This window comes from Pleurodeles waltl, chromosome 2_1 (assembly GCF_031143425.1).
Source record: "Pleurodeles waltl isolate 20211129_DDA chromosome 2_1, aPleWal1.hap1.20221129, whole genome shotgun sequence".
Lineage (NCBI taxonomy): Eukaryota > Metazoa > Chordata > Amphibia > Caudata > Salamandridae > Pleurodeles > Pleurodeles waltl.
Window position 1 is genome coordinate 884,575,616 of NC_090438.1, and position 27,001 is coordinate 884,602,616.

Here is a 27,001-nt window from a genome sequence, read left to right on the forward strand (position 1 = left end):
TTACAGTATAAGTGCTTTGACCCGGGACATTTTTTTAGATTAAGAAGTTTTCATCTGTCATGTCAAATTTGTCCCATTGCATATGATGTTCTATTTTGCCATTTAAAGCACCCTGGGGACAAAGTATTTCGCATTTCCGTGCTTCACAAAACTGTTTTGCATTAGCTTTCAAGTCTCCTGGTAATATGATTAATAAAACACTGGATTACTTGTTAATTAAATCAGGCGGAAAAAGAAAACGGTAAAGGCCGCAATATTAAAAATGCAAGCAGGGAGACAGCCGCAGTAATCCCTTACTCTTCCTCTCTGCCTCAGGAAAGCTTTTTAAAACGAAAGCTCATCTGAGATTAATGCCTCTCAGTTTTCGTTTCTGTGTCAAGCTGAGCCCATCAAGCCTTGCAGGCACTGGGTACTATGATTGAATGAGCAACTGAGCATAGTGCATCTGCTTTTTGGTGCGTCTTTTTCTTGGATTCAAGACATCTCTAACACCCTAAAGTTATTGCAAGTGTTTCGCAAGGACAGATTCCCTGTGAGAAGTGGTCCATTATTTGCCAACATCAATGCAGCTGCCAGTTCTGACACCAAAAAGGCAGCATTAGCTTGATCCTAGAAACATGGCTTCCGGCTCCATTTCAAGGTGTGAGATGGGGGATGATACACATTTCATTTCATAGAGCGAGAGAAAATCCATGCACCAGTTCTAATTTGAATGTATTGGAAGAGCGATTTCAGTGTTCTGAAACTTAAGTGTCTATTAGAACATTGGAATGCCCTTCGATTAAGTGGTTTAGGGCTAATAATTGCTGGTTTGAGCCGTCTGTTCCAGCATTCCTATGCTTGTCTTTCTGTTTCTCCTTTTTCAATTTAGAACATTCTACCTTCAGTAGTATGTTGTAATGTCCTAGAACTTGTGCCGCAAGCTATACCAGTTGGTACATGCCCTTTCCCCAGTTTAGGCCCTCGCCTTTGGCTTAGGCCAATAACTCAGTTCAGGGCCTTTGACCCTAGGAAGTGGGTTGGTTACATTGGTGCACCACCAGAACGGACTCATTTTTTCAGGGTAAAAAACCGAAGCCCAGATTTCCTAAACTTTCACACAAAATAGCAAAGGAACTGCTGTGCTGCATTGTGTGAAATGGAGAGAGCAAACATGTGCATTTCTTACTAGAATGCGACACATTTCTGCTCTCTCCTTGTGGTCGTGCACTTGTGGCAACCTAGCACCAGCACAGGCACCCTAGCGCCATGATGCAAGGGTGCCAGTGCTTTATACCTTCCTACACAAAATTTATTCTTAGAGGCTTGTTTCTCTTTTTATGTGTGCTGCAAAGTGCAGCACAAATGCAAAGAGGAAGTAACTAGGAGAAATAAAGACATTTCTTGTCACGCCATCCTTGGATAGACCCACCATTGTAGCGTAAGCCCAGGTTTAAAGACTTTACTAAATCATGGTTGGCATCAAAATACATGGGTGGATTGATGGGACATCTCGTGGATGCAAAGTATCCCAGGGCAGTGTGAGACGCTGCCTTGCGTTACTTTTTGGGTAAAATCTCACACAAATCTTGATTTGAGTGGCTTAATAAATTCCAAAATACATTTTGTGTTCTGACTGCTCCAAAATAGTGCTGCAAGCATGACACAAAATGTTAGTAAATCTGGGCCTAGTTTTTAGGGATGATGTGTTGATAGCTTAGTCTATATTGGAGAGATAGCACACAAGGTACATTTGGTTTTATTGAAAAATATATGGCATCACAGCCACATGACAGCATGGTTGATCACCTATACCAACACTGGTAAAATATAATTTGCTGCTTGTTGGTGCATGGTATATCTCAATGTCACCCAAGAGACCTGACGCTTTGTCAGTCTTTATCAAACTATTGCAATATTAACAGGACGGAGTAAAGCATTTTTAAAATGATATAGGGTTCAGCTTGGACAGATAGACGCCCTGACAAGGTCATCATATAAGGATATTTTTTTGTTTGTCTTCAAATGATGCCAGTATGAATTACATAAGAGTAGTGAGCCTAATTAAAATGTTCACTTTTTGCTAACACCTAAACGTCTGTTGGAAATGAGTTGATAATACTAGAAAATGTGCAATTCTTCATAGTACCTAATGAGGAGCATGCTATTCTTTTCATATGGAGACAAGTCGAACCACCCTTTGGACTATTACTGGAAAAGAACATAAAAAGTTAACTCACAATTAAAATAGGACATTATAGAGAAGTGAAATGTCTTGCTCTGTAGAAGAGATACTTTTATGCTGCGCATTTAGTTCACAAAGAATTCCCTAGAGTATTGCTTCTTGTTGCATATTCTGACACCCTGAATCAGCACACCAGAATATCAAATGCAGTGGTGTAGCTTCGGGGAGGCTGTTTAGGGTGTGAAACCTCCTCTTAAATACACCTTAAATAAATGTATTATTAGGTTGATAGCTGAGTCTGGGCGACCTTATTTGGGTCTGCTATCTGTGTTGGTTGTTCTCATCATGAGCCAAGAGTGAAAGAACGACAAAACACTGACCTTTGATACAAACAGGAGAGAGAGAGAAAGATAAACAGAGTCAGAGAGAGACAGAGATACCCTTCCGGTGGCTGAATTTCAACATGTGAAGCCAGATAACTTGCAATCAATACCAGCTTCTGTCCATGTCCAATTTGTGGGATCCTAGGCAAATGGTCTATTTCACAGAGGGTCTTTTTCTTTGTTATCACTTAGGCACACACTTTTAAATAGTTGAGTTCAAGATGTGAGCTGTACAAGCACTTTATATGTTTGATTGAATAGACAGTAATGTTGCTTCATCTGTAATAAGAATCTAGCCCACTTTAGGGATTACATGACTACTGACCTACCCCTTAATTCATTAGTGACATCGTTGTCGGGGGCAAGACATGAATATTGTAAAAACTATCACTTTTAAATAGTTTCTGTCTATGCAGTGAACCGATTTACTAAGGTGAAACCCTTCCTTGTGTTAAAGAAATACACGTTTTTGAAGTTTTGTTTTGTTGCATAATATACATGCAAAAAAAATTCATGGCTCAGTTTAGGCACAGACTCCTAGAGCCAAGCCAGAACCATGAATCGGATCGCCCTATTAACTTGGTTGCATGCTATCCTCCATTTTTGACTCGGGCTTAGTGCATGGGGCTGTTAATCACTTGATAAAATGATTTCTAAAAGGTGGGCACTAGAACCATGGAGCCTTGCCCAAAATGCTCCAATTTGGCAACTCTACCATCAAAGCTTCTTGTAGCAGAGAAGGAGAGGAGTATGTGCAGTGTCATTAAACTTAAATATGTGATCCCATGGCAGAGACTTCTGGTCATTGTGTTGTATAGGAATGTAGTCATGAAGTCTCATGGAGAACTACCAGGCCCAGTGTGAAAGGCAGGATTATAGCTTCAGTAGGGGTGACACCCTCAAAATGCATTCTTGGTTTGGTAGTTGGGCATGGGACCCTGAGTTTGGTCTGCTATGCCTCTGTCATTTTTTCTCGTTTTTCTTTTTTCACTAAGACGTTGAACTTGTTCAATGTTCAGATCAGGATATTAAATATATAGTGACCAGTTTACCAAAAATGTAGGAAATCTGCACACATCGAAGTACTCCTTAAATGAGTGCAAAAGAATGACTTTTTCGAACTCAGAACGTTATCAGTAGTAGGCTTGGAAAGCGGCAGCCCCCTAACATTTCCGGGTAAACTACTGGCAATCAAACAACCAGAAGTTAATATGATGAATGCTTGCAAATAGTCTAGCTAGTGGCAATCGCGCCGGGTAATATTCCAAAACATCATTTTTGCCACTTTGCCACTTCAGACAGAGGCCCATCTAGTGGAAATCAGTACTTACCCTGATCCCCATTAAAAAAATCCATTACAAACCTTGCCCATCTCAGCCCTCTGTCCTGCAGCCAGAATCTGTATTTTCAAGAGTATATATTTTTGAGGAGTAACACTTATTTCAGCCTTTAGCCCCATGTTTCCTCAACACACATAGCCATAGCCCTGGATTTGGCCACATACATTGTTATTCAGACTTCGCAAGAAACACCCTCACTCTTCTGTAAAAGGGAAGTAAGGCTCTAATTAATTTGTTCAGAGGGCACTTTTACCTTTGACTGTGTTTACTGCAAAATAAAGGAGTACAATTCCAGAAAGGCCAAATTTTAATATGTCATATGCACATATAAAAGGCTATTTGATAGGACAAGCTTTTATTTTCGGAATTTTACTGAATACCAACACCGAAACATTATAATTATGGATATTTACTCTCAAGATTCTATTAGCACAATAACACTCACTGCAAGCTATTGTTTGTTGTAGAGCAGTTTCTGTCTTGGCTATTAGTACTACATCATCAGTGAAAAGGAGTGTGGAGTTTAGATTAAAACACAGAAGTTTGTCCTGAGTTGAGTTTTCACAAGGATTTCTCTTAAGTCTTCAATATCTAAAATAAACTAATAGCAATGGTCATAATATATATTTGTTAGAATACTGGCCTTGCTGCCTCTGCTTTTGTCAAGCCTTCACACTTTAAATTGCAGCTGCTAATAACATTGAATGTATTGCTATTCAATTCATCAACCTTGCATGGGTGAGGAGCTTTGCCAGCCCTTTCAGATCTCAAACTTGCTACTTTTATGTCACACAGAAACGTTGGTGATGAGCACATAATCCACTGAGCCATGCTTACCATTGAGCAGATAGGGCCCCAGTACGCTGTCATACGATTAATGAAATATGAAACAAATCACTTCTCTCTCCACTTTTCTAAACCTCACTTGATTTAACTGGCAACAAAACTACAAGAGTCAGGCATGGTCTCATAGTGTAGCATGTTACTTAACTGAGAGGAATATGAGGGAAAGATTTGCCATTTGTAAAATGAAACCCTCCCAATGTTCGAGAACATAGAAAGGAACTAAAAAAAGAAGCAGGCCAGATGGAGAGCCAATGCTGTATACTGCATTCGTGGGCACACTCTTCATTCATACTGACTGGCAATAGACATAAAAGGAGAGGGTCTTACCTTTGCTGCCCCTGGCCCTGCATTCTAGAACATACAATTCTCTTCGGAATCCAACCAGGAAGATCAGGTCAACTACTCTGAAGCTACTGACTAAATATCAATTAAAAGAACAGACATCTTCTACATGTCAAAAGCAATACCCATCCCACAAGCACCTCATAATCGCCGGAGACGTGTTACATTTTTAGAAAGAGCCTACACCGATGACACAGAACCCATACTCTCTCTCAAGAACAAGACGCCAACTGCCTGGATCTAGTTCAGTGTCTACATGACTGACATCATCCACTGGATGAAGGCATCGCTGCATGTAGCTCTTTAGAAAACTCTCTAAATATGATCATTAGAATAAAAATAGTTTACAGGGTGGCGGATCTCAACTTTGGGGATTTATATTGCATAAATGGTTTGAATATTTAACAATGAAACATTAGTCTCTGTAATGATTCAATAAAATGGCTTCCTAGTACATTGTATATTCAATTTCATATTATGCACAGTTTTAAAATCTAATGTCACTTTTTTATTTTTTTCTTCAGCTTTGGAACCAGCCAGACTCAAAGATGAACCACTGGAAAGAATTCTCCAGCATCAGTTTTTACTAAATACTGCCATCAGGCGAATCGCAAATAAAACAATACAGTTGCTGATGCTTCAATGACTTCCCTATCATTAAGAACTATGATAGTCCATCAAGTCTTTCTGTTGTTGTTCTGGGTAAATCAGCCAAGGCCTTGCTGCACAGAGACTCGGTTCAGGAGGACTAGTGATTATCAAGTGAAAGACATTCTTGGGTATGTTTCTGAAAGTGATGGGAAACTGCTTCATCGCCAAAAGCGAGGTTGGATGTGGAACCAGTTCTTTTTGCTGGAAGAATATACAGGATCTGATTACCAGTATGTTGGGAAGGTATGTGCAAATTTCTATCATCATTTAGAGCATAAATGCAGCATGTTCTACTGTTCTCTTTGAATGGCTCTGACCTCATGTGACCCTATCTTCAATTGAACTAGAAGGGATTGACAGAATGATTAACGACATATAATTAATGAAACTTACAGGAACATTTGCAAAACTACAAGGACATTTTGTATTAAATGGAACCAGCAAAAAGGGTTACACTACCTTCTAGTAATATGACATTTACAAGAAAGTTAAAATATATTTAAATCCTTCTTTTTTGCCAAAGTTTGCAGCTACATTAAAAAGAGAAAGCAACTCAGTACCCCTCAGAGGACCTGTATATAGCAGACAAGGAAATGTATAGAATACAGGACCCTCTGCTCAGGTAAGGTTCCTAGGACAGGGCAAAAACTAGAAATAGGATTAAAATTCCCTGGCAACCTATTATTTCAACGCAGCTCATAAGTCTCCCATATATACACATATGTACGGCTCAGAAGGTAATGATTTGGGTATATTAATCTTTTAATTACAATACTAATATATATATATATATATATATATATATATATATGTATATATATATATATATATATATATATATATATATATATATATATATATATATATATATAGCTGGTCACCAGTAGGTTAGGGCCATGTTTCCATATGAAAAGCATTTTTTGACTTGCCTATACCTTCGGTACCATTTGATAAATCTTCACAAAATTTTCCCAAAATAAGTGTGCTGGTGATTCTTGACGCGTATGCAAAGTTTCGGGGTGATCTGTCAAGCGGTGGCTGAGAAAAGGGGGTTAAAAAAAGTTGTGTTTCCAATGTTAATTCCCACAGGACCTTTGAACACAACTACAGCCTGAACCACTGAACGGGGTTACACCAAACTTGGCAGAAAGCTAGCTGCCAGTATGCAGATTGGGCTTTGGTGTGTTTGGTGTAAATCTGTTCAGTAGTTTAGGAAAAATTAAAGGAAATCCAAATTTGTATATCTGAGCTTGCAAAGATATTGGGAATCATAACAAGCTTGTGCAGGGAAATGCACAGCTCTGATTGGCTGCCAACTCCTCAATTAAGAAGTGTTGGCATCTATCTTGGGACTTGGCTGAAGCCGAGACCCTCCAAAAAAATGTGAAGAAAAAGAAAAAGGGCCAGGGTAGAGACACCCTGACCCCTTAGCTCTGGTGCTGGGGCCCAAGATGGACCCCGCCAGGGAAAAAATGTTTGCTGTGATTAATTTGCGGGACTATTTCTATAAAAAATAAAATGCAGCATCGTGCGCTTGTTTTTTTTTTTAAAGCCCCAGGTGGGCGATGTCCTGGGGCAAAGTAAAAAATAAGAAAGGGTGTACATGGGGCCCCTGCTGGGCTTTTCGGTGCCCCAGGGACCATCATCTCCCCAAGGCAAACATGAAAAAAAAAGAAAGGGGGTTCGTTTCAGAACCCCACAGCCCCAGGGACTGCCACCTCCCCAGGGCTAAATTCACAGTTTGAGGGAGGCTGTGCAGCCCCCACCCGAGGAGCCACCGATGGCCCTGGGGACCACTACCCTCCTGGGCGGGCTCTTGCATTGTCATGGGATGTCCACCCCTGGAACATAGCTGTTTGCTATTTGCAGGTGGGAGATGTCAAATATGTGTGTGGAGAAGAAAGATGAAAATATTGCTCCCGCACGCAGGGAGCTGCTATTAAAAGCAGCTCCCTGCTTAGGGGAGCAGTGATGGATCCCGCAGGTTATGGGAGCCGGCTAGGACCACAGGGGACTTGAGACTCCCCCTCGGTTCTGTCACTCTGTCTCTCTTCCATCCCATCCTGGGGTAGAAGAGAGAGAGGAGAGAGAGAGAGAGATTGTCATTGCGATGGTTTCTCCATACAGTGACTTCAAAGATTAAGACTAAGAAGATGTTTGGTATGAATGTTATTCTTATGTTTCGATGCAGAGCAGGACATAGTCATTTCTGGTATAATGGTCAAGGTCTTGTGCTGTCACTCAGTAGGTTGAAGGTTCAAATACAAGTATTGATTGGCAGGGTGTTTGTTTATTGACAACTTTTTTGAATGCTAAACCTTCCTAGCGATGGAACATTCAGGTTTCTTTCCTATCACATGTATCGGTTCAATGTCATAGGTATGCCTGGAAACATCAGGCTAAGGAGTCACCTGTGGTGTAATGGTTAAGGTCACAAACCCTCATACTGAAAGTTGAGGGCCCTACATCAGGTGTGTCTGTGGTCTTTTCCTTTCTTTAATTTAATTTAAACTTGAAAAGTTAAAGGTTCATACTGAAAGGTGATCTCACTCTTTTTGAGTGACAAATACTCTTGTGTCCTAAAATATCTCTTTCTACATATATCAGTCAACAAAACTTAAATCGCTATATCTCTCCCCTTCTCTCTCTCTCTCTCTCTCTTTCAAGGTTGGATGGTTGGGGGGCTGGTCACAGGCCCTGGCTATAGGCCAGGTCCTGTGACCAATCCCACTGTGTATGGCTGGAGACCATGCGCTGCGCAAGGATTAGTGGTTTTAGGGGTTTGGCCACATGGTCCGGCCACAGGCCAGGGCCTGCGGTCAACTACCACTGTGCACAGTCAAAGGCCGTGTATGGTTGGATTAACATATTGTAATGAAAGTTACTTTACTTTTTTTTAAAAACATTGAAATTCAATAGAAAAAAGCAATGGTTACAGGGATGTTATCATTAGGGAATAAAATAATAACGAACATAGAAATTCACTTAAAAAAACAAAGGTCACAGGGGCCTTATAGTTAAGTTCTGAATTTACTTATGCAAAAAAATAGAAATTCACCAGTTTGAGTTATCTCAAGTAACTATAACTCATGTCCTCGCCGCGTACTGCTAATTACTCCACAAATTACGGCACTCATGACATTTTTGAAAATATCAATGTAACATTTGCAGTAAAACTTTTGATGAAATATCTGTGTATGGCATGTGCGCGAGTTGTAGTTATCTTTGAGCACGAGTTATATCTTCAATTCATGTTTCAGCAAAAAGCACCTTCTTCAGGAATGCCACATGTAGAACCACTCTCTCCTTCATGAAGCGGAAAGTTTACCTCAAGGTGCTCAGAAATCTTTCTTCCTAAATAAATACAAAGGGGGAGGCTGTGGAACTGACAAGCCATTAACTTTCTTCAGTGGGCTTCTCATGAGGGGACGTCTTCAGGTTAGGACTTGGTAGCTATGTCGTCTTTTTATCCACTGTGCTCCCTTGGTTATGCTCCCAGTTCCTATGGCAACCAGGTAGAAAGCACATGTAGAAATACATCTTTTGTTAAAGCTGTTTTTTAAATTTTTTGAAAGTGGGTATTTTCTTGCTTAAACCATTCTGTGACTCTGCCTGTTTGTGGATTTAAAGTCTGGGCCAGAATGACAGTTGGGCTGTTTGTGCATCCCCTCTAGACAATGACACAAAGGGAGCTGGGGTGTAGCCTCGATATTTTGATGGGACATCTGAGCTAGAGTGGAGGGATGAGTGGCCACTTGCACCTGAATGGGCTGTGCCTACCATCACACAATGCAGACTCCAAACTCCTAGTGTGAGTCTGGAGCCAGGCCTGGGCAAGGCAGGATCTTTTGAACAACAGAGATTTTCCTTTGAAGTTTGCCTACTTCAAAGGCAGAAAGGGGTGTAAGTAGTGGACCGAAAACCCAAGATTTTTAGATTACTTCTGGAATCTAGAGAGACCTCTGCCAAGGAGAAAGCTGGAGGAGGAGTAGTGCCCCTTTGCCTTTGACTGTGCTTTGTTTGGTTGGCCTGCAGTTGCTGTTTCTTCCTGAAAGAGGACAAAGACTGGACTTTGTTGTGCATTCCTGCTTGAGAAGAATCTCCAAGGGTTCTAACTGAGCTTACCTCTGGTTTTGAAGTCTCAGGGCCATCAAAGATGTTCTCTGCCAGCACCTGGACTCTCTGCTGAGACCCTGCCAAGTGCTGCCTCATCCAGTCCCTGAGCCCTTGAGAGGTGAAGTTGACAGAACAAGGACTGAAATCCACATGCAGAACACCATGCGGGTAAATTGTTGATGCACTACCTGCAACATGCTGAAAAACGACACAGCACCAGCATTGTGGCAAAAATCGACACTCCACCTACATTGCGGCTGGGAAATCGACGCATTGCAGCTGGAGAAACGACGCAGCACCCACTTGTGGCTGCTGATAACAACACAAACCCCACATAGTTCAGTTTTCTGACAGCATGCAACCAGATTTCACATGCATCGTCTCTGGGCATCAAAGTCATCATGAACCTGCACGAATCCCAAGTGCCCTGTCCGGAAATCAACAAATCGATCTCTTGCAAGGGAGAAAAATGGTGCATCGCCGACCCGACCAGAGAAGAAAATGACACACAGCCTCACTTGGGAGTAAGGAATCAACGCATTGCTGACTTTTCGGACAGACGGTTGCCTCTGTGGTTTTGTTTTTGACGCAAACCAGGTACTTTCTGTAAAATCAACGTTCCCATTATTTGCTATGGAATAAGACTCTTATTCTTTTGAAAATTCTTATCTTGACTTGTGTATGTTGGAGTTTTGTTGTTTTGGTCTTGTTTGATGTAGATAAATATTACCTATTTTTCTAAACTGTTGTGGTGTCCATTTTGTAGTGTTTTCACTGTATTACTCTGTGTGTTGGTGCAAATACTTTACACATTGCCTTTGAGATAAGCCCGACTACTTGTGCCAAGCTACCAAAGGGGATGAGCAAGGGGTTATCTTGACGGTGTACCTTCATTGCCCTGACTAGAGTGAGGGTCCCAAATTGGACAAAGTGCAAATTCATAGAATGCTTAGTAGAGTGTTTTTCCAACATTTTGTATTGTGCAGTGAATTGATTAGATGTCCCTCATGTATCACTTAATCCGTTTGCATAGACATATCATTACAGACATTCAGTCAGCAGCTGTAATGCTGTAACTTGTATAGATACTTTTTAAAGGTAGGTTTCAGTGGAGTTCATCTTCTTTTTAGCACTTTACCACAGTAGTGGCTGCAGCACTTTCACTAGTCGCAGGGGCATGATGAACAGGGCTAGCACTCATATCCACCTTGCAAAGGACATTTGAATGTCATTTTCACAGTTTATTTTGAATGGATTTTAACAAAAACACCTGATTGTACGCACCAGTCTGCAGTATTCTTAAGAGCAGACATTTTCACTTTCGCTCAAATATTGCTCAACAAAACACTAGCCATGATCTGAAACTCTGTATGCTTGTTCAACATTTTACACCGCCTCCTCATAAAATGCTCACCTCTCTCCACAGATCTGTTGTCCCTTTCAATGCACGTAAATGTTTGGATTTAAATGATCTGGAAATATATAGGGACAGACGTTTCCTAGTTGACTACAGGGTGGAGTGCATTTGTGGTGAATATCAACCGTGGATTTGTGTAGAGCTGCTTACTGATCCCACTAGGGTCACACAAATGCCCCTTTCACCACAACACACAACTTTGTGGCCTGTACGTGTATGGCTAGTTTGATTGCAAAGCATGGTGCATCCCAATATGCAGATGGCAGCCCCAGAGTGAGAAGCTGCCATATATCAGTGCAACATAGAAGGCAAGGTTACACTTCCTTTTCCATCAGAGAACTACAACTGTGAAATAAGAACATGGTCACTGCTCTCCACAGAGAGGTTAAGACTTGTTCTAGCAAAACTGGTACTAAATCTGACGGGAATCGCATGCTCAGACTATACCATTGGATTCAGGAGGTTATTTCACCTGTTACGAACAGGTATCCTTCTTGACTTCATCACTTGAAAAAGGCAGGTGGCAACTAGTGTCACGTGTCTTATGTACATTTTATTATGCATTTAGAGGTAAGCAATGTTTGGATTTGGGAATGATAGACAGCCTTAGTAAATCACAATTTTAACATAATTTGTGATTTCCTAAATGCACTCTCGAATCTGGAATGTTTTTAGAACTTGATCAAAGCTTCAGCACTGTGCTGCTAAAGACTCGTAGTACAAAACTCCAAAATACTCGCCATATGCATTTCTGTCTCTAAATGCACTGATGCTCATGATCCTCATATATACATCAGTGGTTAAGATTAATTCCTTATCTGTGCATTTTATACTCGAATTCGAGCATTTCACTTCCAGAAAGCTGTTATTCCCTTGCCTAACACTTACCAGTGCTGCAAATGAAATTAATACCTTGGTATGAACACTGCATATCTTATATGTTTCGCTTGCTTTCGATATGTAGGTCATTAGGGTTAAATTTCATTTCAACAGAAATAATTTTTTCACTTTACGAATTTAATTAATGTGAAGTTGAATTTTGTCATCATCTCCATTTTGTAAATAGTTGAATATTCTTATTTGTGAAAAGAACTTCATTACTCATAAGGTAACTTTTATTAGCAATGCATGCCAATCAATCAATCAATCATTTTTTGTAAAGCGCGGCTACTCACCCGTGAGGGTCAAGCCAGAGTCATGTTCTGGAACCACGATTTACTGTTATAGTAATGTAACCAATTCTATAAAGGAACGAGCTCTTCATAAGATCGGTATTATATAAAATGGAAGATGCGACTGAATCCAGAGACAAATGCAACTTCTCCAAATTGCAACAATGTTCTAAATTCATTTTATAAGTAGTAATGTGAACGTTAGTTTTTGTTTCATTGATGAAAATGATTTCAAGTGAGCATCCCGGGTGCCACATACCTGGTTCTCAAATGGTTGTCACCAAAACAGTTGCTAGAGAAGGTAATGCTTTCATTTTACAATTTTATTACAAATGCATATACCCACTGGTGCTTGACATAGTGACTTCCAGTCCAATGTGAAAGCTTCATAATTATGGCTTTCAATTTGACCACACTTTGTCATTATTCCTCATTCAATGGAAGAGGTAACAGAACATCGACTGCATACGCATGTGCACACACACACAGACACGCACACATACAGTCACACACAAGCATGCATACACACACCATACATAGACACACACGCACACACACACACGCACAAGTTTGCACAAATGCACCAGAAAGCCACACATAAATGCAAGTTAACAGACATACGCACATGACACATGCATGCACACATGCACCAAGCCAGACACACACACACACACACACACACTTTTCCTTCAGCGGAGTCATGCAGCAGTACTTTTAATTTAGCATTGCCTTCATTTGATATTCTCCGTTTTATAACAAGTATTGAAAAACCCATTCACCTCATGACATTTCTTGTGCAATGCAATTACCGTCATTCATTGCTGCCAGGTTTCCGTACCTCCAATGGTTCAGTCAGGTTTGCTTGGCGCGTTTATATTTTGACATATGCTTTTTTGTACTCAGTTTCTTTCCTGAAACTCATGCGTTCCCCGAAAAAAGCCACAGCGGTATTTTATTCAGATCTCATTATCCGATTCATCGTTATTCCCTTTTATCCCAGAGCAGCAATATCTTCAAAGATTTCCAAGTGAACCGAGCCAGTAGTTCTTCAGCGAAGCTCATTACATGTCTCACTAATCATATCCTTCTTTGGAATACATTTCTTCAGAGAGCCCTGCATTAGACTTCCTATTAGTTTTCTTCGCAGCATATGTATACACAGTTAAACTGCTATCCCGCACTTTCAGTATCTTAAAGCTACTAAAGAAAATGCAGTCCAATGCCTGAGGTTGCTCAAATGCAGTGAAATGTTTTCCCTCTTTGTACTTTACATGAAGACGTAAAGTCCAGAATACTCACAAATATGCGTTACTGAGAATATATTTGATTTTACTACCTACATTTATCACTATGAGGAGGCACGCTATTTAATTCCCAATTCTGTCTTCGTCCAATGACCAGAATTCCAACAAGGCATCATAAAGTATACATTTTATTCTCTCTCATACACAAACACACACAAGCATTTGGAGTAATCATTAAACAGATATCTTCATGTTCTTTTTCTCACTAAGTTCATGTTTCCTAATTGTTCAATAAATAGGATCCTCAGTAGGGTAATGCACGTTTGGGTGCAGGTAGACCAATGCATTTGCAGGGGTCTCATCTGCATAACATGTATCTCGGTCTCGTTAACATACTTATACCCTGATCATGAGCAGGCCCCGTTGGGTGCACTAATCATTGCACTTGAGAAAACTCTGACAACAAGGAGTTCGTCCGATGAATTGTTATTGGCTATTCTGTCATTTTGGGAATAACATGGGATTTTGGTTCTTTCTGCACCAAAATTTGTCACTTCTGCTAAATGTTGGGCCTTTTCCACTTGTTAAATTCCTGCCAAAATGTATTGAATTGTGAGAACTTTATAACACCTGGTAATTAATGGGTGCAGTGAACTTTACACCACTTATAAATGTGATCACTGTGCGATCTAGTGTTGGTGCAGGAACCTCACTTTAATAGACCTCCTATTATCAGGCCTGTAGGGAGAGATTTAACATATCACAGCCAATCTGCCATATTCTGGACTTCTTACCACTTTGGTTCAATATTTTTGCCAAACGTGCAAAAGCATTTTCAAGAAAAACACGCACCAAGGTCCATATTCATACTTTTTTAGCACTGCATTTGCATCCTTTTTTGACGCAAAAGCGGCACAAACTTACAAAATACAATTATATTTTGTAAGTTTGAGTCACTTCTGCGTCATAAAATACCGCAATTGCGGTGCTAAAAAAAGTATAAATATGGGCCCAAGTCAGCAACAATGTCACAGCAGCTGCTCAGCATGGTTTTTGTATTTAAAAAAATAGTTTGGAAATAGAAACAAGCATTTGCAATAAAACAGGTCTCGCATTTGCTGGAGTTAGAGCTATTGGCATTGTAAACTCCTAACCGGACTTTTCTTGCCACATAAATTGAAAGAAAAAAAATTATTGCTTTATGTAAAACACAGCACGATTGTGCTGCGTGGAAAATAAAAAGATCAAGTAGTGCAGAAACCAGTCTGAAAACATGGAGCCCCTATGCTTTCAGTAGTTGGCTGGTGCGCTCACGGAGGGATAAACACCGGAAAAGGCATGAATTGTGCATGCCTTTCACTAATGAAATCAAGCGGGTTTTAAAAGGCAAGCCCACGAACCAATGAAAGTGATAGATATGACATGGGCGTGATTAGAAGCCCAAAGAGAGATTTCAACAGGGAAGGAGCACTTATGCGCTCAACCCTAAAAATAAACTGTCTCTGACACATACACAGGGAGTCTTTTTCCTGTGCTTTGGGGTCATTTTTTCCTGCCTCCATGGTCCCATACATTAGACACAATGAAATCAGTCGCCCTGTGGTGGATTGACTGTGAGGTAAAGACTTACATTGTTTGAGTTAATGCTTTTCTTTGACCCTGTACAGCTCTCCACTTATTGTTGACTATGTTCATCATCATCAAAGAAACTTTATTCGATTGTTTTTAACAATCATAAAAGTCATTATGCATAAAAAACAATTTTCAGAGATAAAAGGAAGAAAGATGCAGAGAATAAAATGCGTATAAATATAAATATAAATACAAACAGGTAAAAAATTTAAAAAGTGATAAAGGTTAATAAACAGTTTGATTAAAACAGATAAGGTAATCTCAAATATAAAGGTTAGAAGTCTCACCCATTTGCCTCAAAGCATTGTCTGGCCTTAATCACTGAACACAGGGACAAGGTTAATCCATTGCAAACCATAATAGACGGAAGGGATAAAAGATACAAAAAAGCTGGACGACATTGTTTAACCCCTTCGCTGCCAGGCCTTTTCCCCCTCCTGTGCCGAGCCTTTTTTTGGCTATTTGGAGCAGTTCGCGCTTAGGCCCTCATAACTTTTTGTTCACATAAGCTACCCATGCCAAATTTGCGTCCTTTTTTTCCAACATCCTAGGGATTCTAGAGGTACCCAGACTTTGTGGGTTCCCCAGAAGGAGGCCAAGAAATTAGCCAAAAAACAGTGAAAATTTCATTTTTTTAAAAAAAATTGGAAAAATGGGCTGCAGAAGAAGGCTTGTGGTTTTTTCCCTGAAAAGGGCATCAACAAAGGGTTTGCGGTGATAAAATCACCAGCTTCCCAGCTTTCAGGAACAGGCAGACTTGAATCAGAAAACCCAATTTTTCAACCCAATTTTGGCATTTTACTGGGACATACCCCATTTTAACGATTTTTTGTGCTTTCAGCCTCCTTCCAGTCAGTGACAGAAATGGGCATGAAACCAACGCTGGATCCCATAAACCGCAACATTTCTGAAAAGTAGACAAAATTCTGAATTCAGCAAGGGGTAATTTGTGCAGATCCTACAAGGGTTTCCTACAGAAAATAGCAACTGAAAAAGAAAAATATTGAAATTGAGGTGAAAAAAACATCAATTTTTCTCTAAGTTTTACTCTGTAACTTTTTCCTGCAATGTCAGATTTTCGAAAGCAATATACCGTTACGTCTGCTGGACTCTTCTGGTTGCGGGGATATATAGGGCTTGTAGGTTCATCAAGAACTCTAGGTACCCAGAGCCAATAAATGACCTGCACCCTGCAGTGGGTTTTCATTCTATGCCGGGTATACAGCAATTCATTTGCTGAAATATAAAGAGTAAAAAATAGCTATCAAGAAAACCTTTGTATTTCCAAAATGGGCACAAGATAAGGTGTTGAGAAGCAGTGGTTATTTGCACATCTCTGAATTCCGGGGTGCCCATACTAGCATGTGAATTACAGGGCATTTCTCAAATAGACGTCTTTTTTACACACTGTCTTACATTTGGAAGGGAAAAATGTAGAGAAAGACAAGGGGCAATAACAGTTGTTTTGCTATTCTATGTTCCCCCAAGTCTCCCGATAAAAATGATACCTCACTTGTGTGGGTAGGCCTAGCGCCCGCGACAGGAAACGCCCCAAAGCGCAACGGGGACACATCACAGAAAACAGACCTGTTTTTAGCAAAGTGCCTACCTGTAGATTTTGGCCTCTAGCTCAGCCGCCACCTAGGGAAACCTACCAAACCTGTGCATTTCTGAAAACTAGAGACCTAGGGGAATCCAAGATGGGGTGATTTGTGTGGCTCGGACCAGGTTCTGTTACCCAGAATCCTTTGCACACCTCAAAATTTGGCTAAAAAAACACATGTTCCTCACATTTCTGTGGCAGAAAGTTCTGGAATCTGAGAGGAGCCACAAATTTCCTTCCACCCAGCGTTCCCCCACGTCTCCCGATAAAAATGATACCTCACTTGTGTGGGTAGGCCTAGCGCCCGCGACAGGAAACACCCCAAAGCGCAATGTGGACACATCACAGAAAACAGACCTGTTTTTAGCAAAGTGCCTACCTGTAGATTGTGGCCTCTAGCTCAGCCGCCACCTAGGGAAACCTACCAAACCTGTGCATTTCTGAAAACTAGAGACCTAGGGGAATCCAAGATGGGGTGATTTGTGTGGCTCGGACCAGGTTCTGTTACCCAGAATCCTTTGCAAAGCTCAAAAATTGGCTAAAAAAACACATGTTCCTCACATTTCTGTGGCAGAAAGTGCTGGAATCTGAGAGGAGCCACAAATGTCCTTCCTCCCAGCGTTCCCCCACGTCTCCCGATAAAAATGATACCTCACTTGTGTGGGTAGGCCTAGCGCCCGCGACAGGAAACGCCCCAAAGCGCAACGTGGACACATCACAGAAAACAGACCTGTTTTTAGCAAAGTGCCTACCTGTAGATTTTGGCCTCTAGCTCAGCCGCCACCTAGGGAAACCTACCAAACCTGTGCATTTCTGAAAACTAGAGACCTAGGGGAATCCAAGATGGGGTGATTTGTGTGGCTCGGACCAGGTTCTGTTACCCAGAATCCTTTGCAAAGCTCAAAAATTGGCTAAAAAAACACATGTTCCTCACATTTCTGTGGCAGAAAGTTCTGGAATTTGAGAGGAGCCACAAATTTCCTTCCACCCAGCGTTCCCCCACGTCTCCCGATAAAAATGATACCTCACTTGTGTGGGTAGGCCTAGCGCCCGCGACAGGAAACGCCCCAAAGCGCAACGTGGACACCACCAAAATTTTGGAAGAAAACAGAGGTGTTTTTTGCGAAGTGACTACCTGTAGATTTTGGCCTCTAGCTCAGCCGGCACCTAGGGAAACCTACCAAACCTGTACATTTCTGAAAACTAGAGACCTAGGGGAATCCAAGGAGGGGTGACTGGCGGGGCTCGGACCAGGTTCTGTTACCCAGAATCCTTTGCAAAGCTCAAAAATTGGCTAAAAAAACACATGTTCCTCACATTTCTGTGGCAGAAAGTGCTGGAATCTGAGAGGAGCCACAAATGTCCTTCTACCCAGCGTTCCCCCACGTCTCCCGATAAAAATGATACCTCACTTGTGTGGGTAGGCCTAGCGCCCGCGACAGGAAACGCCCCAAAGCGCAACGTGGACACATCACAGAAAACAGACCTGTTTTTAGCAAAGTGCCTACCTGTAGATTTTGGCCTCTAGCTCAGCCGCCACCTAGGGAAACCTACCAAACCTGTACATTTCTGAAAACTAGAGACCTAGGGGAATCCAAGGAGGGGTGACTGGCGGGGCTCGGACCAGGTTCTGTTACCCAGAATCCTTTGCAAAGCTCAAAAATTGGCTAAAAAAACACATGTTCCTCACATTTCTGTGGCAGAAAGTTCTGGAATCTGGGAGGAGCCACAAATTTCCTTCCACCCAGCGTTCCCCCAAGTCTCCCGATAAAAATGATACCTCACTTGCGTGGGTAGGCCTAGCGCCCGCAACAGGAAACGTTCCAAAGCGCAACGTGGACACCACCAAAATTTTGGAAGAAAACCGAGGTGTTTTTTGCGAAGTGACTACCTGTAGATTTTGGCCTCTAGCTCAGCCGGCACCTAGGGAAACCTACCAAACCTGTACATTTCTGAAAACTAGAGACCTAGGGGAATCCAAGGAGGGGTGACTGGCGGGGCTCGGACCAGGTTCTGTTACCCAGAATCCTTTGCAAAGCTCAAAAATTGGCTAAAAAAACACATGTTCCTCACATTTCTGTGGCAGAAAGTTCTGGAATCCGAGAGGAGCCACAAATTTCCTTCCGCCCAGTGTTCCCCCACGTCTCCCGATAAAAATGATACCTCACTTGTGTGGGTAGGCCTAGCGCCCGCGACAGGAAACGCCCCAAAGCGCAACGTGGACACATCACAGAAAACAGACCTGTTTTTAGCAAAGTGCCTACCTGTAGATTTTGGCCTCTAGCTCAGCCGCCACCTAGGGAAACCTACCAAACCTGTGCATTTCTGAAAACTAGAGACCTAGGGGAATCCAAGGAGGGGTGACTGGCGGGGCTCGGACCAGGTTCTGTTACCCAGAATCCTTTGCAAAGCTCAAAAATTGGCTAAAAAAACACATGTTCCTCACATTTCTGTGGCAGAAAGTGCTGGAATCTGAGAGGAGCCACAAATGTCCTTCCACCCAGCGTTCCCCCACGTCTCCCGATAAAAATGATACCTCACTTGTGTGGGTAGGCCTAGCGCCCGCGACAGGAAACGCCCCAAAGCGCAACGTGGACACATCATAGAAAACAGACCTGTTTTTAGCAAAGTGCCTACCTGTAGATTTTGGCCTCTAGCTCAGCCGCCACCTAGGGAAACCTACCAAACCTGTGCATTTCTGAAAACTAGAGACCTAGGGGAATCCAAGGAGGGGTGACTGGCGGGGCTCGGACCAGGTTCTGTTACCCAGAATCCTTTGCAAAGCTCAAAAATTGGCTAAAAAAACACATGTTCCTCACATTTCTGTGGCAGAAAGTTCTGGAATCTGGGAGGAGCCACAAATTTCCTTCCACCCAGCGTTCCCCCAAGTCTCCCGATAAAAATGATACCTCACTTGCGTGGGTAGGCCTAGCGCCCGCGACAGGAAACGCCCCAAAGCGCAACGTGGACACCACCAAAATTTTGGAAGAAAACAGAGGTGTTTTTTGCTAAGTGACTACCTGTAGATTTTGGCCTCTAGCTCAGCCGGCACCTAGGGAAACCTACCAAACCTGTACATTTCTGAAAACTAGAGACCTAGGGGAATCCAAGGAGGGGTGACTGGCGGGGCTCGGACCAGGTTCTGTTACCCAGAATCCTTTGCAAAGCTCAAAAATTGGCTAAAAAAACACATGTTCCTCATATTTCTGTGGCAGAAAGTTCTGGAATCCGAGAGGAGCCACAAATTTCCTTCCACCCAGCGTTCCCCCACGTCTCCCGATAAAAATGATACCTCACTTGTGTGGGTAGGCCTAGCGCCCGCGACAGGAAACGCCCCAAAGCGCAACGTGGACACATCACAGAAAACAGACCTGTTTTTAGCAAAGTGCCTACCTGTAGATTTTGGCCTCTAGCTCAGCCGCCACCTAGGGAAACCTACCAAACCTGTGCATTTCTGAAAACTAGAGACCTAGGGGAATCCAAGGAGGGGTGACTGGCGGGGCTCGGACCAGGTTCTGTTACCCAGAATCCTTTGCAAAGCTCAAAAATTGGCTAAAAAAACACATGTTCCTCACATTTCTGTGGCAGAAAGTTCTGGAATCTGGGAGGAGCCACAAATTTCCTTCCACCCAGCGTTCCCCCAAGTCTCCCGATAAAAATGATACCTCACTTGCGTGGGTAGGCCTAGCGCCCGCGACAGGAAACGCCCCAAAGCGCAACGTGGACACCACCAAAATTTTGGAAGAAAACAGAGGTGTTTTTTGCGAAGTGACTACCTGTAGATTTTGGCCTCTAGCTCAGCCGCCACCTAGGGAAACCTACCAAACCTGTGCATTTCTGAAAACTAGAGACCTAGGGGAATCCAAGGAGGGGTGACTGGCGGGGCTCGGACCAGGTTCTGTTACCCAGAATCCTTTGCAAAGCTCAAAAATTGGCTAAAAAAACACATGTTCCTCACATTTCTGTGGCAGAAAGTTCTGGAATCCGAGAGGAGCCACAAATTTCCTTCCACCCAGCGTTCCCCCACGTCTCCCGATAAAAATGATACCTCACTTGTGTGGGTATGCCTAGCGCCCGCGACAGGAAACGCCCCAAAGCGCAACGTGGACACATCACAGAAAACAGACCTGTTTTTAGCAAAGTGCCTACCTGTAGATTTTGGCCTCTAGCTCAGCCGCCACCTAGGGAAACCTACCAAACCTGTGCATTTCTGAAAACTAGAGACCTAGGGGAATCCAAGGAGGGGTGACTGGCGGGGCTCGGACCAGGTTCTGTTACCCAGAATCCTTTGCAAAGCTCAAAAATTGGCTAAAAAAACACATGTTCCTCACATTTCTGTGGCAGAAAGTTCTGGAATCCGAGAGGAGCCACAAATTTCCTTCCACCCAGCGTTCCCCCACGTCTCCCGATAAAAATGATACCTCACTTGTGTGGGTAGGCCTAGCGCCCGCGACAGGAAACGCCCCAAAGCGCAACGTGGACACATCACAGAAAACAGACCTGTTTTTAGCAAAGTGCCTACCTGTAGATTTTGGCCTCTAGCTCAGCCGCCACCTAGGGAAACCTACCAAACCTGTGCATTTCTGAAAACTAGAGACCTAGGGGAATCCAAGGAGGGGTGACTGGCGGGGCTCGGACCAGGTTCTGTTACCCAGAATCCTTTGCAAAGCTCAAAAATTGGCTAAAAAAACACATGTTCCTCACATTTCTGTGGCAGAAAGTTCTGGAATCTGGGAGGAGCCACAAATTTCCTTCCACCCAGCGTTCCCCCAAGTCTCCCGATAAAAATGATACCTCACTTGCGTGGGTAGGCCTAGCGCCCGCGACAGGAAACGCCCCAAAGCGCAACGTGGACACCACCAAAATTTTGGAAGAAAACAGAGGTGTTTTTTGCGAAGTGACTACCTGTAGATTTTGGCCTCTAGCTCAGCCGGCACCTAGGGAAACCTACCAAACCTGTACATTTCTGAAAACTAGAGACCTAGGGGAATCCAAGGAGGGGTGACTGGCGGGGCTCGGACCAGGTTCTGTTACCCAGAATCCTTTGCAAAGCTCAAAAATTGGCTAAAAAAACACATGTTCCTCACATTTCTGTGGCAGAAAGTTCTGGAATCCGAGAGGAGCCACAAATTTCCTTCCACCCAGCGTTCCCCCACGTCTCCCGATAAAAATGATACCTCACTTGTGTGGGTAGGCCTAGCGCCCGCGACAGGAAACGCCCCAAAGCGCAACATGGACACATCACAGAAAAAAGACCTGTTTTTAGCAAAGTGCCTACCTGTAGATTTTGGCCTCTAGCTCAGCCGCCACCTAGGGAAACCTACCAAACCTGTGCATTTCTGAAAACTAGAGACCTCGGGGAATCCAAGGAGGGGTGACTGGCGGGGCTCGGACCAGGTTCTGTTATCCAGAATTCTTTGCAAAGCTCAAAAATTGGCTAAAAAAACACATGTTCCTCACATTTCTGTGGCAGAAAGTTCTGGAATCTGGGAGGAGCCACAAATTTCCTTCCACCCAGCGTTCCCCCAAGTCTCCCGATAAAAATGATACCTCACTTGCGTGGGTAGGCCTAGCGCCCGCGACAGGAAACGCCCCAAAGCGCAACGTGGACACCACCAAAATTTTGGAAGAAAACAGAGGTGTTTTTTGCAAAGTGACTACCTGTAGATTTTGGCCTCTAGCTCAGCCGGCACCTAGGGAAACCTACCAAACCTGTACATTTCTGAAAACTAGAGACCTAGGGGAATCCAAGGAGGGGTGACTGGCGGGGCTCGGACCAGGTTCTGTTACCCAGAATCCTTTGCAAAGCTCAAAAATTGGCTAAAAAAACACATGTTCCTCACATTTCTGTGGCAGAAAGTTCTGGAATCCGAGAGGAGCCACAAATTTCCTTCCACCCAGCGTTCCCCCACGTCTCCCGATAAAAATGATACCTCACTTGTGTGGGTAGGCCTAGCGCCCGCGACAGGAAACGCCCCAAAGCGCAACGTGGACACATCACAGAAAACAGACCTGTTTTTAGCAAAGTGCCTACCTGTAGATTTTGGCCTCTAGCTCAGCCGCCACCTAGGGAAACCTACCAAACCTGTGCATTTCTGAAAACTAGAGACCTAGGGGAATCCAAGGAGGGGTGACTGGCGGGGCTCGGATCAGGTTCTGTTACCCAGAATCCTTTGCAAAGCTCAAAAATTGGCTAAAAAAACACATGTTCCTCACATTTCTGTGGCAGAAAGTTCTGGAATCCGAGAGGAGCCACAAATTTCCTTCCACCCAGCGTTCCCCCACGTCTCCCGATAAAAATGATACCTCACTTGTGTGGGTAGGCCTAGCGCCCGCGACAGGAAACGCCCCAAAGCGCAACGTGGACACATCGCAGAAAACAGACCTGTTTTTAGCAAAGTGCCTACCTGTAGATTTTGGCCTCTAGCTCAGCCGCCACCTAGGGAAACCTACCAAACCTGTGCATTTCTGAAAACTAGAGACCTAGGGGAATCCAAGGAGGGGTGACTGGCGGGGCTCGGACCAGGTTCTGTTACCCAGAATCCTTTGCAAAGCTCAAAAATTGGCTAAAAAAACACATGTTCCTCACATTTCTGTGGCAGAAAGTTCTGGAATCTGGGAGGAGCCACAAATTTCCTTCCACCCAGCGTTCCCCCAAGTCTCCCGATAAAAATGATACCTCACTTGCGTGGGTAGGCCTAGCGCCCGCGACAGGAAACGCCCCAAAGCGCAACGTGGACACCACCAAAATTTTGGAAGAAAACAGAGGTGTTTTTTGCGAAGTGACTACCTGTAGATTTTGGCCTCTAGCTCAGCCGGCACCTAGGGAAACCTACCAAACCTGTACATTTCTGAAAACTAGAGACCTAGGGGAATCCAAGGAGGGGTGACTGGCGGGGCTCGGACCAGGTTCTGTTACCCAGAATCCTTTGCAAAGCTCAAAAATTGGCTAAAAAAACACATGTTCCTCACATTTCTGTGGCAGAAAGTTCTGGAATCCGAGAGGAGCCACAAATTTCCTTCCACCCAGCGTTCCCCCACGTCTCCCGATAAAAATGATACCTCACTTGTGTGGGTAGGCCTAGCGCCCGCGACAGGAAACGCCCCAAAGCGCAACGTGGACACATCACAGAAAACAGACCTGTTTTTAGCAAAGTGCCTACCTGTAGATTTTGGCCTCTAGCTCAGCCGCCACCTAGGGAAACCTACCAAACCTGTGCATTTCTGAAAACTAGAGACCTAGGGGAATCCAAGGAGGGGTGACTGGCGGGGCTCGGACCAGGTTCTGTTACCCAGAATCCTTTGCAAAGCTCAAAAATTGGCTAAAAAAACACATGTTCCTCACATTTCTGTGGCAGAAAGTTCTGGAATCTGGGAGGAGCCACAAATTTCCTTCCACCCAGCGTTCCCCCAAGTCTCCCGATAAAAATGATACCTCACTTGCGTGGGTAGGCCTAGCGCCCGCGACAGGAAACGCCCCAAAGCGCAACGTGGACACCACCAAAATTTTGGAAGAAAACAGAGGTGTTTTTTGCGAAGTGACTACCTGTAGATTTTGGCCTCTAGCTCAGCCGGCACCTAGGGAAACCTACCAAACCTGTACATTTCTGAAAACTAGAGACCTAGGGGAATCCAAGGAGGGGTGACTGGCGGGGCTCGGACCAGGTTCTGTTACCCAGAATCCTTTGCAAAGCTCAAAAATTGGCTAAAAAAACACATGTTCCTCACATTTCTGTGGCAGAAAGTTCTGGAATCTGAGAGGAGCCACAAATTTCCTCCCACCCAGCGTTCCCCCACGTCTCCCGATAAAAATGATACCTCACTTGTGTGCGTAGGCCTAGCGCCCGTGACAGGAAACGCCCCAAAGCGCAACGTGGACACATCACAGAAAACAGACCTGTTTTTAGCAAAGTGCCTACCTGTAGATTTTGGCCTGTAGCTCAGCCGCCACCTAGGGAAACCTACCAAACCTGTGCATTTCTGAAAACTAGAGACCTACGGGAATCCAAGATGGGGTGATTTGTGTGGCTCGGACCAGGTTCTGTTACCCAGAATCCTTTGCAAACCTCAAAATTTGGCTAAAAAAACACATGTTCCTCACATTTCTGTGGCAGAAAGTTCTGGAATCTGAGAGGGGCCACAAATTTCCTTCCACCCAGCGTTCCCCCACGTCTCCCGATAAAAATGATACCTCACTTGTGTGGGTAGGCCTAGCGCCCGCGACAGGAAACGCCCCAAAGCGCAGCGTGGACACATCACATTTTTTCATTGAAAACAGTGCCTACCTGTAGTTTTTGGCCTGTAGCTCAGCCAGCACCTAGGGAAACCTACCAAACCTGTGCATTTCTGAAAACTAGAGACCTAGGGGAATCCAAGATGGGGTGACTTGAGGGGCTCTGACCAGGTTCTGTTACCCAGAATCCTTTCCAAACCTCAAATATTGGCTAAAAAAACGCATTTTTCACACATTTCGGTGACAGAAAGTTCTGGAATCTGAGTGGAGCCACAAATTTCCTTCCACCCAGCGTTCCCCCAAGTCTCCCGATAAAAATGATACCTCAGTTGTGTGGGTGGGCCAGGTGCCTCCAACAGAATAAGGCCCAAAACTTGTAGAGATACAGGGGATAGTACTGCGAGTTTATAAGGACATATTCTTTTATACATCTTTAGACTGACTCTGCTTTGGGGACCCACATACGTGAGGTGTCATTTTATTTGGGAGACTGAGGGGAACACTGGGGAGTAGGAATTTTGTGCTGGAGTGGTGATCGTACGAAGAAAAGTCAGGAAAATATGCTTTTTTTAAGCACATTTTGAGATTTACAGAGGAGTCTGGGTAAGAAAATGTTGGGGGATCCACGCAAGCCACTCCTCCCTAGACTCCTTGGGGTGTCTAGTTTTAAAAAATGTCTGGGTTTGGTAGGTTTCCCTAGATGAAGGCCGCACACAGGACCAAAAACATAGGTGCCCTCTCCCCCCCCAAACACAGGTAGTTTTGTAATATATCGTTTTGATGTGCCCACATACGTCCGTGATGTGCCAAACACTAAAATTTTGAAAAGAAACACACTTAGGTTATGTGAAAAAGACCCCTCACCCACCAACCAAGTTGGTGGCATGCTTCATCATCGGTGTCCCACCTGAGGCACCTAGCGTGTCATAGGTGTGCTGCGACGCCTGATTACAGCGGAGCAGGTTTGGTCATTTTTACCACACATACTGGTTGGATTTGGCACGAGGGTGAGTGATGGTTCAGTGGATCAAATTTTACTAACAAGAGCTTTCACAAAAATGAAAAGCACTGTTAGTAACTGAAAGGCAAAAACTGAACAATGACTCACAGCTCGTGAGCTGTAAAGCCGCGACAAGGCACCAACCGCTTTACAGTCCATTCACACAACTTTCATACATGACACACACAAGGCCATTCACACCGCCAGCCACGGGCCCAGCACATTACAACACTCACATCGACAGACAGCGCCACTCAAGGGCCCATCACTTACATACGCCCACATGCCTGATACAACAATCACACCAGCTGATGGGAGTGTGTGGACTGGTGTTTGGCTGGCAGTGTGTTGCAGTAGCCAACATCAAGTCAATATGTACAGTCTCAGCCAAGCCCCACTCCACACACAATTGCATCATATTATTATTTTTTTTTTTAAACAGAGGAACCCCTAACTAAGTAGAAAGAATTACAAAACAACAAACACAAAAGCTCTAACTAACAACATGACAGAAATGCTAACCATGAAACTAAACACATGAAAATACAAAACAGACATGAGTTTACACTCATGGTTGTTCCCAGAAATTCTTCTGGGTGTGGTAATTCTTTAAAACAAGCACCGACACACAGCCCAGGCTTTGAAGGACAATCTGGGCAGTACATTCGAGACTCCTCCGGATACCTCTTCGAAAACACACTCTACATTTCTTAGCTGGAAAGTCTTTTTTGGGTGTGGGAGGAATGTGCTCACCAAAGTGGCGATCTTTCAATCTAGCCACATCCTCCACCACTGCTTCTCTAGGAAATCTGGCCTGTTCCACCACAATAAGGCTCTCTATCACTGACTCCTGAAATT

At 43.6% G+C, this 27,001-nt stretch overlaps 1 protein-coding gene across 4 annotated transcripts in view; it reads left to right on the plus strand.

Annotated features, from left to right (window-relative positions):
• Positions 1 to 27,001, plus strand: part of LOC138269492 (cadherin-10-like) — a 1,023,955-nt gene that overhangs the window by 271,051 nt on the left and 725,903 nt on the right. For all 4 annotated transcript variants that reach the window (XM_069218802.1, XM_069218801.1, XM_069218800.1 and 1 more), the window contains one exon: positions 5,600 to 5,969. In XM_069218802.1, coding sequence (XP_069074903.1) covers positions 5,718 to 5,969 — 252 coding nt within the window. In that variant the 5' untranslated portion in view covers positions 5,600 to 5,717. The remainder of the gene's footprint in view (positions 1 to 5,599; positions 5,970 to 27,001) is intronic.